This window comes from Cebidichthys violaceus, unplaced genomic scaffold (genome assembly GCF_023349555.1).
Source record: "Cebidichthys violaceus isolate CVI_PGR_0920_01 unplaced genomic scaffold, fCebVio1.0.p SCAF_19, whole genome shotgun sequence".
In the NCBI taxonomy this organism is placed as follows: domain Eukaryota; kingdom Metazoa; phylum Chordata; class Actinopteri; order Perciformes; family Stichaeidae; genus Cebidichthys; species Cebidichthys violaceus.
The window spans coordinates 8,020,314-8,034,437 of record NW_027176361.1 but is presented as its reverse complement, the minus strand read 5'-3'; the positions used below and the strand labels follow the sequence as shown (position 1 = coordinate 8,034,437).

The 14,124-nt window shown below is 45.5% G+C and overlaps 1 protein-coding gene across 8 annotated transcripts in view; it reads right to left on the bottom strand.

Moving 5' to 3' along the window:
- LOC137874640 (nuclear factor 1 B-type-like) overlaps positions 1-14,124 on the bottom strand; it is a 65,532-nt gene that overhangs the window by 17,060 nt on the left and 34,348 nt on the right. For 3 of the 8 annotated variants that reach the window (XM_068713489.1, XM_068713487.1, XM_068713493.1), the window contains exons 3-7: positions 9,057-9,113; positions 7,258-7,326; positions 4,234-4,354; positions 3,510-3,631; positions 44-178 (exon numbers count right to left, since the gene is read on the bottom strand). In XM_068713489.1, the coding sequence (XP_068569590.1) occupies positions 44-178; positions 3,510-3,631; positions 4,234-4,354; positions 7,258-7,326; positions 9,057-9,113 (504 nt within the window). The remainder of the gene's footprint in view (positions 1-43; positions 179-3,509; positions 3,632-4,233; positions 4,355-7,257; positions 7,327-9,056; positions 9,114-14,124) is intronic. The other 5 variants (XM_068713490.1, XM_068713488.1, XM_068713494.1 and 2 more) reach the window with 3 other exon arrangements.

Sequence of the window (14,124 nt, the reverse complement as noted above, 5' to 3'; positions counted from 1 at the left end):
TTTAGCAAGAGAGAGCTGGTGGTTTAAGTCAGCAGTAACTCACCACTGTGTCCTACACCTGTTAGTCCTGGGTGATGAGGCTGAGAGAAAGTGCTGAGTCGTGGTGAGGAGTCCTGCGGGGAGGTGGGGCTGAACAGCGGCTTCTCTGGCTTCTTCATGGTAGGAGAGGACATATCTGCTAGTGGGAAACGCACACACACACACACACACACACAAGCACACACAAACAAATGACTGCATGCTCAAAGTCAGGACATTTCTACATGCCTTACCGATTATCTAGACTCTTAAACGTCTTTGATCCGTTCTTTCAGCATATTTGCACAGGACCAGATGGCAGAAATATTTCCAGCTTCTGTGTCATGTTTAACATTTCTTTACAAGAAAATGAAATCATCGGTGCACAAAAATAAACACTAAAACTTGTTTTTGTTGGCATAAATAGGCCGAAAATGAATCAAAACCTTTTCCCTTCAGAGTCCACTAATGCTTCCATTTCTCGACAAATGAAAGGAATTAAGTGCCAAAAATGAATTACGGTTGAAATTAAGCAGAATTTGATCTGCGTGGGATTAGTATCACCAAGGGGTCTTTAGCGAATGCAGTATAGACAAAATGGAACATGTATTTTGCAAATTAGAGACACTGCAAAGGGTCAAAATCACTCATCATCTCTGGAATCATAACAAATCACTGGACATCCCTGAGAAATATGAGACCTGTGAAAATTTGGCTTTTGTCAAGTCTGAGCAGACAATTAAATCCAGTGATCGGATGCACAGTTGCAAAAGCAGCCGGTCCCTCAAATGGGATTTAGGAATTTCGAGACCCTCACGTAATCTTAAATAGAACATTACACTGTAACATCTGCTCGCCTCGGCCTTACACGGTGTCTGACAAGCTGTACTGTAATTCTCCATGAATAATCCTGAAGGCTCGGCAGAAGACATGAAATTTGTTTAAAAAATTAGTGCCGTTCCATAAACTAAAAGTATGCGCACAAACTCTTAAAGTTGCACAATATCGCTGTGCCACACTGTCATGAGCAATGTTCTGCTGTCACGGCGGTGCATATTTAAAAGAATGTTCCGTGTTAAGACAAGATGTCTGAAGGGAACGTGATAACAAATAGATGGGAGAGGCATCGGACGATGTCTGCTCTTGCTTCTTCTATGAACCTTCGTCAAGTGCTTTTCTGGTCTGTCACAGATTCTTGGGGTGTATAACTTTCAAATCATCCATCTCTTTCTCCCTGCCCCCAAAATAAGCTATATAAACCCTGTTGTTGGGGCATTCCCATAGTATTAACCGCCCCTTTCCCTCCGACGACATGGAGGGATCCACCCGAGTGACGGGTGAGAATCACTCTTCTCCAGAGAAAGGGAGCGACAAAGGTGGCTGGAATTCAGGGGGATTTCCCAGTCTGAGGTTGCAAGAGGATACAGGCTTAAGTGCTTTAATTTTTGTGTCAGAGGGAGAAATACCAAAGAGAAGATTGATCACTGCGAAATGTTTCCATGTATAAATAGGAAATATTTTCTGTGGTGAAAGTATTCAGCTTTTCCTCTATTGTGCTAATTAAATCCTTCAGGGAATCGACTGGACCGCCTGGGAAAATTAAACTAAACAATTAATTACCAGAAATGAAACACTTTAAATGTTTTAATAAAAAGTCCAAAGTGTTTTTTTTTTTTCTTTTTGCATTTAGACCAGTTGTGAAAGTTTACGTTCACATAAAAAAATCCTCAAAAAAAGTCTTAATTCATACAGTACTTTCCCTAATAAAATAAAAGAGAAACAAGTTCTACTTCTACATGGAGAGATTTTGTCGAACGACAACCATGTGCGAGAAATGACCACTTGGCACTTGGGAGGCCTCATATGGGTTTAATATCACCCCACTTCTCATTTATTCTCTCCTGACAGAATAATGGCTGTCTTTGGAGAGTTTCCTACCCACTGCTTTCCCTTTCTCCTCGCCCCAAAGCGTCTAAGTTTACGGAGAGCAATACTCTCAGGCCTTGTGCAAAGGGACTGGCTACATTTTCCCGTAGCCACATTGGGCTGTGGTTGAATCCCACCAGTGCTGTGTCTCACGTGTGCCAGCTGGTGTTTTCCTCTCTCAGCCTTCCTACTTCCATAAAAAATGAGGACTTGATAGAGAAAAAAAAATGAGGAGTTTTATAAAATTAAAACTAAAACTAATCCAACAGTAAGAGAAAAAAAAGGCGGGACATTTTGTTTCTAATCACTTTGTCCGACAAAACGTTTCCTACCACCTCTGTCGGTAAAATCCAGAGGCAGCGCGGGCAGCAGAGTGTAGAGAAAAGTCAGCAGAGAGTGAGAATGATCCGGAAACACGGGACAGTGAGGCCTTAATTAAAAGGGTGACGGGCTCTGCTCTGCACCAGGAGACAACGTAATGAGACATGCAAGCTGTCCCGCGAGGATCTCGCTTTCTCTCGCACGCAGAAACGAGCACGAAGGACAGCTTGTTTCTCGCTACACGCGGCTCTCCCTTTCCTTTTTTTTTTCCTTTTTCCAGATCCAGTAAGCCCTATGTATGAGCTCATTAGGTGAGCTTTGTTTCTTAATTCCCTTCCAACTAGTCCTGTGCCTTAAAGTTGGCACATGATCATCAAAACTCTACTGACGGGAGATTCCTCTCAAGTTCAGCCAAGATGCACAGCCTGATTTCCTGATGAGAAGTCATCTGACACGTTTGCCCTGCAGGTCTAATAGCTCTACATGACGTTTATAAGAAGGCATTTCTCTATAAACGCCACCCACAAAGTGTTTCAGCTATCTGCATATGAAGAAAAATGATACACCCAACATTTGGACTCTCACAACTTTGCACTTGTATGAATGTAAAACCTCAATTTATCAGCCATCCAAAAAAGCCAGCCGTTACGCAAGTTGTGAATTTCAGCTGGAACAGTTTGTTCTCAGAACAGAGACTCTGCATTGTGGGATCCAATGTTTCCTTTGTGTAAGCGACAGGTGTGAGCGAGCAGATTTACATTCAGACAGCGGTTCAAATGGGTTCAAACATTTATATGACTGGCGATGCCTGGGGCTATCTCTGTCATGGTATGTATTTTAAGAGGGTTGAACCGGTTCATGTGCAAAGAAACCAGATGCAGTTCGTCCGCAATGAAACGGCTGGCGGCATTGATGTACAGTAGCTTATGACAAGGCTGAGCGTTAAAGGGAGTTCAGCTGTTCAAAAGCGACGTGAGGTGTTTGCTTTGATCAAATCTATTTGCATGCGATGAGGGCGAAACGGGTAATGCTCTCCTACCCCTCATTAAATCCTGTCAACATGCTGCCGCGCAGCGGCGAGCTGTGAGAGACTGTGGTCACACAAGGGCTGCTCCCTGAATCTGTGTAACCCGTTTTTGTAACTGTGTGAATGCGTTGGAGGGTGTTACTGACAAAGTGCATCCAAGCCTGACAAAAACTCCCATAAGTGGATAAAGGCAGTCAAATAAAAACAGGAAAATCACCTCCTTCTCTATCATGCCAGTTGGCCCGACTGCTGGCTGGCGAGCTGGGTGACGAGTAGAAGTCCGGTCCTGTCGGGCTGGTGTCCATGTTCTCCTCCATGTTGACGGTTTTGGGCCTTTTGCTGTGGGACACGGTAAATTTCACAGTTTAGCAGAGCCAGTCATTTTTGGTATTATGACTTTCAAGATCACAAAATGGCGTCTGTTCTGATTTGGGGCAGTTGGTGTCGATGTTTGCCGCAGACTAACTTGCACTTGCATTTGACATTTTGAGAAATACACATATTCACGGTGCTGCCAAGAGTTAGACAAGAGGATTGATTACATTACATTACGGTCATTTAGCAGACGCTTTTATCTTACAATTCAGTATCTATCTACCGTAGGCACAGCTACGGGAGCAATTTTGGGGTTAAGTGTCTTGCTCAAGGACACACTGACATGAGACTAGCGGAGCAGGAGCCGGGGGTTGAACCGCCAACCTGATTGAAAGGCGGCCCTGCTCTCCACTTAGCCACGGTCATCCACCGGATTGATACCACTCTCATATCTGTGTGCTAAAAAGGAAGCTTAGCTTAGCTTAGCTTAGCTTAGCTTAGCATTAATACTAGGAGCCATATTGTTTCTGTATTGATAATGATATACAATGTCACTGCGAGAATAAAAAGTCTTTTCCTCCCCCAACTTTGTCCAAAAAGGCTTCGTTGCTGTAACTTCCACTGACCTGCCGGGAGGGGATGACAGGGAGCGGTGCAGCCCCACGCTGGAGTTCAGGTCATGATAGTAGGGCTGGCTGGGCATGTCGGCCATGGAGAAGTTTACCGCAGCACCGTGGGTGATGGGCACTGCAGAGGACACAGAGAAAACAAAGAGAGACAGTTACTCTGTAATCACTTGCATAGAGGGAGTCCAATGTCAGCAGTGTTGTCAGACTGAGTGCTGCGTCTTTCCCTCTACTCGCATCTAGAGGCGCACAATTAATTGCACGATAGCTTGACTGACTGTTATTGACGCTTGGTGTTTGGAGGCTCTGTGTATCAAATTAAGCGCTCCCCATTCACAGGTTAACTGTCTGACCATCACCGGCATTTCTGCTGAGCACTCTGATTAACAAGTCAATGCTTCCCAACGCGCTTGTTGCTGCAGGTAAGAACATTTTCACGAGAATGTTTACAGCAGCTAAGTTTTATATGCGGCACTAAGAAGACACACTGAATATACACTACATATTTAGATATACAGCAGTAATACAACAGTGGTTTATAGCTAATAGCACCAAAAGAAGGTCTTTTTGTTGTTAAATAGATTCATTTGTGATGCATCAAAAGTCAGATGAGCGCGGCCTCTCGAAGTACAGTCAACTTGAAAACCGAATTCGCAATCGTCAACGTTTTTTCTTCTCTTCTCTACGGTCCAGTATAACACTCAGCAGTTTCCTCACATAGTGATTTACAGTGGGGAAAGGTGTTGTTTTTCTCACTGCGGTCAAGGTGAGGGATATTGTTTCAAGGCAGGCCGCGCCAGTGTTTACGGAACAAAAGGAGTTCACCACCCATCGTCACTCTCTCTCTCTCTCCTCTGTCTCCCACACGCCTCTCGCTCTTCAGCGTGTGGCCTGCGAGGCCGCCTGCGGCTCGAGCGGTTGGTTGGTTGGTTTGGAGTCGATGAGAGGATGGAGTGTGTGGCGCCGTCTGTTGTGGTCTGAGGTTCACCACTGGCACGATCCCTCCGCCAGCCTCCGCCCTGGCAGCCCACTGTAGCCCTGGCAAAGGCCCCTACCCGCTGCTACCCATACCAAGCTGGCTGTGGAGGAATGCATCCGGCCCGAGGACGCCGAATACAAGACCATTGTTTTGCTTTTTTTCTTCTTTTCATTCATGGATGAGGATACCCCCAACCACTTCTGTCTGTGCTGGTTTCTCTTTACTGTCTCTCTTCTTGGCACTTGGCTGCCCTGCCTGTCATCTCATTTAAGACGATAAAAAAAACTGTGAATGAAACAATGATGCTGCATTTGCCACGCAGCGCTTCTTTTGGCGGAGTACCTTGTCTTTCTGTACGAGGGGAAAATGTAATGTTTCATCTGCCTGTGCATGTCCACATTTTCTGTTGACAAAATGTCTTTACACTTGCAGTGGAGGCTCCCGTTGTATTAATGACTGTCCCCGTCGAAATTCTGGTTTGCAAGTCAGCCTTGAACTCCGCAGCCCCCTTTGATGGACTTCAAAGAATGTCTCAGCGGCCCGGAGAGTCGGGAGAGAGGCACGATGACGGACGAGCGGCTGCTTAGATATCTTCCCAGGGAGTGACCGGCTGAGTGAGTGACAATTCCTGTGTGTCCGTCGACCTTTTTAAAATTCCATCTCGACTTCAGTTGGCTTTAGTGAAACCGGGCTCGGTCACATGAGAGCAAAGACGCCAGCGCAGCGGCCATCTGGTCAGGGGGCAAATTAAACACTAAACAAAAACACAGCCTTTCAAAGGACAGTCAGTCTCAGAGCATCAAAATGAGAAGGTTCTGTCTTTCAGAGCTTGATGTATGGAGACAGCAGAGACAACCTGCTCCGTGTTTCCTACATCAGAAACACTTTGATACGCCAGGTGAACGGAAACAAAGGTCAGCTTTAAACCCTATTTGTTGCTCTAAATATGTTAACATGTGAATGACCAAAACACAATTTGGAAAATTTCACATGTGAAATTAAATAAAAGTATAATTTTTGATAGTTGGAAGTTCAAGTGTATATGACTATAGGATAGTATAGGCATTCATAGACAGGTTTTCTCCTCTAATAATTTGGTGTATACAGTCTTTGTTAAAATAATTGAGAAAAATAATCCAGAACCAGGAAACCGAAGTCGTGGTATTCAGAATACTCGTTTTGTTAATCACAATCACAATCGTGATCATCAAAATAGTTTCCAAATAACTCTCTGTAGACTAACCTGACTTATTTCAGACCCACTCTAAACCTAGTTTAGACTGCCATTTATCCCGACTGCAGCACTGAACAGGAATTGCACACCAGTCTGAGTCTCACATGAGATGGGAATAGACTGGTACATACACAGACAGCATGACACCGGTATGTTTCTCTTAAACACAGGTTACTGGGGGTGACTGGAGTCTTTGTGCACCGCAGGCATGTTCCATAGCTAAAGTACAGGAAAAGGACGCCTTGGGGCGCCTTCAGTTATCAGAGGACTGCTGGAGGGACAACCGTTTAACGGCTTTGCTGAGGGCAGGCATGTCTATACAGACGCACACAAGCTCATACAGACGGACCGGACAAATTGGATTTGCCACACTACAGTTGTATTGTGGATTTCAGTAAATACACAGAGGTTGGGATTTGTAGAAAAAGCTGCGAGTTACAGATTATGTTTACATGTAAACACGCAAATACATTCAAGCAAAACTAAGGCAGATCTAAAGGTGTTTGCAGTTCCCCGGTTAGACCTCTTCTCAGGACTGTGTGGGCGTGTGCAGACTGTGATTGATTGACTTCTCCCTGACTCTCATATTAACTAGGTTGCACCTGTTAGGACAGGGAAACTTACACCTTCAACATTCCTGTAAGTACATGGACTTTGTCCTGATGTGATTCTCAGCGAAGCGCCGCTTATCATCAACGTGAGCAGAGGTCTAAACAGTGATAAGTGAAGGAATACCTGAAAACACCTGTGTGGGTGTGCAGGTTAGTTAACGAGTGCAAAATTACAATATGACGGCGGCTACTGTACTTACTTCTGGACACTCGCACCAGTTCTGTAACACTGAAGACTCCTGATTTGATGAAGCTGTCTTCCAAGTAGACTGCAGACACAGGGACATACAGAAAATCATGATCAGTCATGCTTGTTATTCAATAAACACTTTCATACCAATTGAAAAACACACATAATGAAGTTCTTTGAATGTGAAATCAACAGCAGCATTGAGTTCAATAGGCCTTCATATTCCAACTCTTCTCAACCATTCTGCTTCATTTTGTATGACGATTGTTGAAACCAGAAAGAAACATAAACAAACTTCATTGTAGATTTAGAAAGAGCACAAAGGTCACACATGAACAAGTGGACTACGTCAAAGACTAGATAAATACGCAGGTACAGAACACCACACAGGGATTTCATCCTATAATTAAAAAATGGTAAAAAGGAGAATTCATCAGTTTTATTCCACATTAAGTATTTTTCACGCTTGTCTTTCTGTAGTCTAAGGGTCTTACTCATCTTTATTTTATCCTGTTTCCATGAGATTTGAGCTGTGCACTGTTGACTTGAAAATGAGTGCATTATGAAGAAAAACAAAATTCAGTTACTGTGCTGTAACTTTTCAGTTGAAGTGTTCAAACAAACAGCAGCAAGACTATGTGTACGGTGCAGTTAAGAGTGACAGGACAGGTGTGTGGGGAGGAGGGAGTGACATGTAGACTCAAACTTCTGCTGCTGAGAGCACAACGAATGAGGCCACGCTGAGCCGCAGGTGTGGCCTCATTCGATCAAATACACAAGCAAAACTTCATAACTGTCAATATTGACACTGTTATGCTAAGACAACGTATCACACCAAGAAACATCCACCTTAAAGAGTCATTAACTGCAGTATTTATATTCACGATTTACTCTTTCCAATGTAACTCAACAGTTTTGGAAACCGCTTTGGATGCAAAATGGAGTTCTTTCAACGTCAAAATCGTATTTTTTGACCAAATAATTATAATGTATATTGTTTGCAGTGTTCTGTATGACCTGCCCAGGACTCAGCAACACTAACCAGAGGCTATAGGTCAAACACGTAAAATAGCCAGACAAGTTATTGACACCCAAATGACCCAGGCTCGGCTTTGATGCAATGCCAAGGGCACCCTGTCTGTGCCAGAAAGATAGGCGGGCGGACTCGGTTGGCACCTACAAAGCCTCATGCCTCCAGTGAGCCAACGGCTTCCGCAGGGGACCATTGCCACTTGCCGGGGGCCTCCGAGGCTTGAGTCATTGGCTCGCTAGCATGTTTTCCTTGGCACGAATCGGCAGAACCAGCTCTTGAGGTAGACAACTAATTATACTTCTCAAACTATTTTCATTCCAATGTCGTGACGACACAGTGCAGGTCAGTCCAAGGGAACGGCAGCGCTGATGGAGAATATTCCCTACAGCTGGCTCACCATGACACACTTAGCTGCCAGCCGAAAGGTGCAATCTGCTGTAACGTTTTCACTCCAGTCTCTCTTTTTTTTGATTTCACGCCGTGTTGGATGTTGCCACTAGGATGATGACGATTCAAATTGAATGATCCAATTTAATTTTTGTTGTTGTTGTTTCAGAGGCATTACATGGTATGAACCTAAGGCAGTACAGTACAGTTTTTCGGGGGGGTTTTGCGACAGTAAGGGATTTGCTATTTTGACTGCAAGTCACTGAGTTCACGGCAGATCAACACTATTCAAACTAGGTAAGCGACGGTGTACATAGGCGGCTGTACAGAGGGCAAGCTGCAGAGGAACAATAGAGCGATGACAGGAGGAGGACTGGTACTGTACATACCTGGAAGAGGGTTCTTGCCTGGCTCATTGTTACTGGGACTTCCTGACTGCTGCGAGTCTGCAAACACACAGAGAGACGGGAGGGGGGGGGGGCTTAGTATAGCAGGAGGAGATCTTACTGAAAACACTGGTTTCTTGTCAGCATTGATTATTTCCGGCAAATGTCACCTGGTGGCTGGGTGAGGTGACTGTATCCTGTAACTTGTAATTAAAAAATAAGTGAATCAGAACTTTAATCTGATTTACAGTTTGTCTCTCAACAGCCACAAACTCAGTGAGGTCAATTAAAATTAAGGATCAACTTCTGCCAAGACACTCAACAAGACAAAGTGCATTTCAGGGGACTCAGGACTTCCTGGTGCATTAATGTTTTTCCTTATCTAGCAGTCAAGGCGAGCATACCCACTGTACATTAAACAAGACAGTTTTGTTTGAACAGCATTATCATTAATGGGAAGGCAGACCGAAAAAAAGAGCTCTCTGTCTGACACTGGATAGCCTAAAAGTTTTTTACCGGCAGACCTCTGGGTAATTTTTCAAAGGGGCTAAGGGAGTGTTGGGGGGGGGGGGGGGGGGGGGGGGGGGGGGGGTACAGAATGTGTTCGGTCCTGCTGTGCAAGGTACGAGCACAGAACAAAACGTGGAGAGAGGACAGGAGGGGCGGGGAATTACGAGGAAACATGAGTGGAATTCTTTCCATCGGGTACAGCGCGCAGACTTTGGTATGAGATGGCCGGACTGACGTATTTTACCTCGAAGCTTCCCGCCCTGGTTGATGACTGACAGGCAAATGAGCCTTTTTTTCATTTTATATCACGCAACTGCAAAAGTTGCGATACATCAAATGAACTGTATTCATCATAGTCAGATAACAATCTGTGCGTACTTTGCGTTGCATGTTTCGTGTTGGGAGGAAAAACTGACTGAGGGTAGCACTGAACTGCTGCCGTGCCAAACAGTGCAGGACAGCGTCTGAGTGGACCTCCATAATGACCCAAACTGGCCAAAGCCCACACACGCCCTGAGACGGAGAGGGCCCAATGAGAACCAGCAGGGAGATTATCCTCTACGTCTTTAACACGAGAGAGCCGAGGAAAGAAGCTAGAGACAGTGAACTCAGATACCCTCGCCTTGTAACAACACCCCTTTTCCTGCCGCAGCTCTCATGAGCTGTGTTACGGAGGCAACGGAGAGAGGGAAGGAGAGGTGGGGTGGGAGAGAGAGAAGAAAAGTAGTTGAAAGATTTATCCCTTACTTGTTCTCTCTCTGTGTCTCTCTCCCTCTCTCTCTTGTTCCCCCCCTCTCCTAAATTTGACTATTAAACAGCGCTGCAAAAACAGAATGTTCTTGGCCGAAGCTCAACAATGACAAAGTAGGGAGGGAACAGGACCATACGTTAAGAAGAAAAGAAAAAAATCCCCTCTTTCCAGTACTCTTAGCCCTAAAAACGTACAAGTAACGTAGAAGTTATAGTCTCACAATACACCTCCGCTCTGCTTTCTAAAAACATATGATGACTTATGCATTCCCATCATGAAGTCCCACATTTTTTATAAGGGATCTCTGTCAAATCTGTCATGTGAGCACGTAGAAAAGTTTTAATATTTAAAGCAGATATTTCAGATTTTCTACAACATTGCAGAAAGTAATGAAATATGCGGTCAAACTCCAAAACAGCAAAAATAATTAAATATATAAAACAGAGAGAAGCTGCAAATCTTCAAATTTGAGAAGCTGGAGTGACAAAACTATTTGCATTCAAAAAATCTCTTCATCAAATAATCAATCATCAGAATTATTTACAAGTAATCATGTCCATAATAAAATCTATATCATTGTCAAGTTGCACACTCTTGAACAACATGTTCAAGTTGTTGTCTGGTCCCAGCAAAGTTCGCCTTGCACCAATAAGCAGCAAGTCCCTAAAGTTTACCCCCCCCCCCCCCCCCCCCCCCCCCCACACACACACACACACACACACACAGTGTGCAAAGCAGCTTTTGTGAGCGGACGGAGGTTTGTGTGGATTTGGCACAGCACACGTCCATAAGTGATTGCAGGGAGCTCAGTGGCCTTGTCTCCCTGTCTTCTCCCACCCCCCCATGCCACTCTCGGAGTCATCCATCAGTCTCGTTACGACTGCCAAGTCTACGCTCGCGCACCGAGAACTGCTGAGTGTGAGAGAAACGAGGCCAGGGGAGAGGAAAAAGAACACCAGAGAGTGGAGATGAGGTAAACGCTGAAAAGGTGGCGAGGGGAGGAAGGAGCAAAGAAGGTGGAGGCGGAGAGGTTAGATCGGATCAGAGTTCTGTGTTTTTTGGTTGTTTGTTTGTTTTTTTCCCCTTCTTCGAGGGCGGAACAGGCAACCATGACAAAAAGAGCAGATGGTGGCGGCAATTAGAGATCCCAGGCAGCATCTTCCAGCATGAGGCCCCACTGTAGCACCAGGAGAGACCACCTGGATGACTCAAGGTGGGATGCGAGCATATGGCGCATCTGCCAGGCCTGCACCGGAGCTGGAAACACCTCCCCTATTGCATACATTCTACCTTTGACCGAAAAGGGCAGCTTCATGCTCCTTCATCTTCTTTCAGGGTGATTATGACATTGTTTAGAGCAACGCTTGCACATTTGTCAGGCCGCAGGTGTGCTGTTTATATTTACTTGACTTTTTTTTTTTCCTTTTACATTTAGCACTTTTGTCTCTCAACAGGTATTTAAATAAAGCCTCAAATAAAAATAATTCTGGATTACAAAGGGTTGGATTTAAAAGCATATAAATTGCCTGCGATTTAAAAATAATATGCAGTACATAAAGTGGCTGAAATAAAGTAAAGAAGTAGCTCATTTGGAGCTTGAGGCCTGGTGTCCGTATCTAAAAGGTGTCCTGTGCAGAACCCCAGCCAATCCGATAGTCTTCAAATAAACAGTAGTGTAACCTGTAAATAAACAGTGTTGCGGTCGAGGAGGCTGGGATTTGCCCTGGGAGCTTGGCAGGCCTCGATCACAGGGCTAGACACCACACACACACACACACACACACACACACACACACACACACACACACACACACACACGCGCCCTCTCTCACACACATACACATCAACACGCACGTACACACCAGGCCCTTTTCCAAAAACAACATTTCTTGGCACCCTCCGTCCCTGCCACTTGTTTAAATAAACAAACTGGTTCATGAAGGAAGAGAAAAAAACAGCACCACATATATGAATCAGATTATCTGCAGTTACTCAGCAAAAAAAAAAAAAAAAAAAGACATGCAAGGGAAAAAAGTAGCAGAGAAGGCTTGTGGGTATTTGGGACGTGTCCACGAGTTCTTACACCTTCTTGTCCAGTGGGATACTTATCATACCACTGAAAACGATTAGGGCAATTAGGGGTAATGGCAACAGAAATCTGGCTCTGCAAGAACGTTTCTCAGTGCTTGTGAGGGTTCTTCCACGCCCATGTGTGTTACTCGCCTGGATTTTATAATCACTAAAACACTCTCTACTAACCCACCCTCTCATTTTTTGGCAATATACCCATTCTTCTCCACTAAATTGCGGAACACACATGCACACACACACACACACACACACACACACACACACACACACACACACACACACACACACACACACACACACACACACACACAGTGTGGATTAAATTAGCCACATAGTTTGGGAAACTTTCTCTTTTTTTTTTTTTTTTTACAGTGGCGGTGCACGCTCCTAGCCCGCAAAACACTTGCAGACACGTACATATATCCTCCAGAAAAAAGAAGAAAAAAAACAGTGCGCACGCGCGACACGCACACCCTGCAGATGCATACCGCTGTCGACATTTCAGGAGGAGAAGCCTGTCTGGCAGCCATTTTATGCCGAGCGGGGTTCTGTGCACATGTATAGCACTCTGGCTGCCAGAGGCATGGGTCCCGAGCCAAGACGCATTTCAGCAGCCTGGGGAGGCTGAGGGGAGGGGAGGGGAGCGTGGAGGAGAGGTGGAGAGGGGTGGAACTCCGGGAGAACTGGGGAAACAGAGAGAAGGGCAGAAAATATCGACCTAATTACGGAGCAGCTCCGATGCGTAATGTTTCGACAATACAGCTGCTCCTGAGTAAATATTTGATGTGGCCGAGCAGACTTTCTGCTCAGTGTCGTCCTGCTTTTCTTTCCCTTCCTGCTGCAGGAGACCAGTTTGTCCTTCCTTGAACTGCACGGGCGAAATATGTCTGTGTGTGTGTGTGTGTGTGTGTTGCACACGGGGTCATGCAAGTCTTGACAGTGTGCGCAAATGACTGTACATGTGCCGGTGTGGAATGTGCGTGCACTTTGTCCCGTGTCCTCCTCTGCTCCTGGTTTCTATCACTCACAGCTTTGCCGATGACCTCACGCCGCTCGGGCCGGCTTCCAGCAGCCGGCAGAACCTGCTCTCCCTGTCCAGAACTCCTGTCTTTCTTGTCCTCGCTATCCGTCTATCGCCGTCCCTGTGTCCTGGAACAGTATCCCTCCCCTATTGTTTCTTTTCATACCCGCCACGGCGTAGATCTACTGTTCAGTGTGTATCTGTGACGATATCATCTTATCCGGCGATAAGTGCACACTGTCTTCAAATTTCTCGATTATTTTTTCCCCTCATATCTCCTATTTTTTAACACTTACGTCTCTCTTTTATGTCTCCATCTGTGGTGGCACTCTCCCCCCACCGCCCCCTTGCTGCCTTTTTTAATGCCCCCCTCTCTCTCTCTCTATCTCTTTGTCTTTCTATCTCTCTCTTCTCTCCCTCCCTCCCGCTTTGTTGTCTAAACAAAGTGGCCTTTATCAGGATGAGCCGCAACCCAAACAAGCCAAACAAAAGATATGGGCGAGGAAATCTGCCCGCAGAAGAGGGAGGATCTTATCGTGCCAGGCATTGTGTGCCAGCCTGCCAACTGGCGATGCCCCCCGCCGCCGCCGACCCCTCCCTGCACACACACACACACACACACAACAAATTCTGGCATCTCAGCCCCCCCTCACCCGAACCCATGCATGGCGTTCTGCAAAGGGCTGGCACCTGACCTG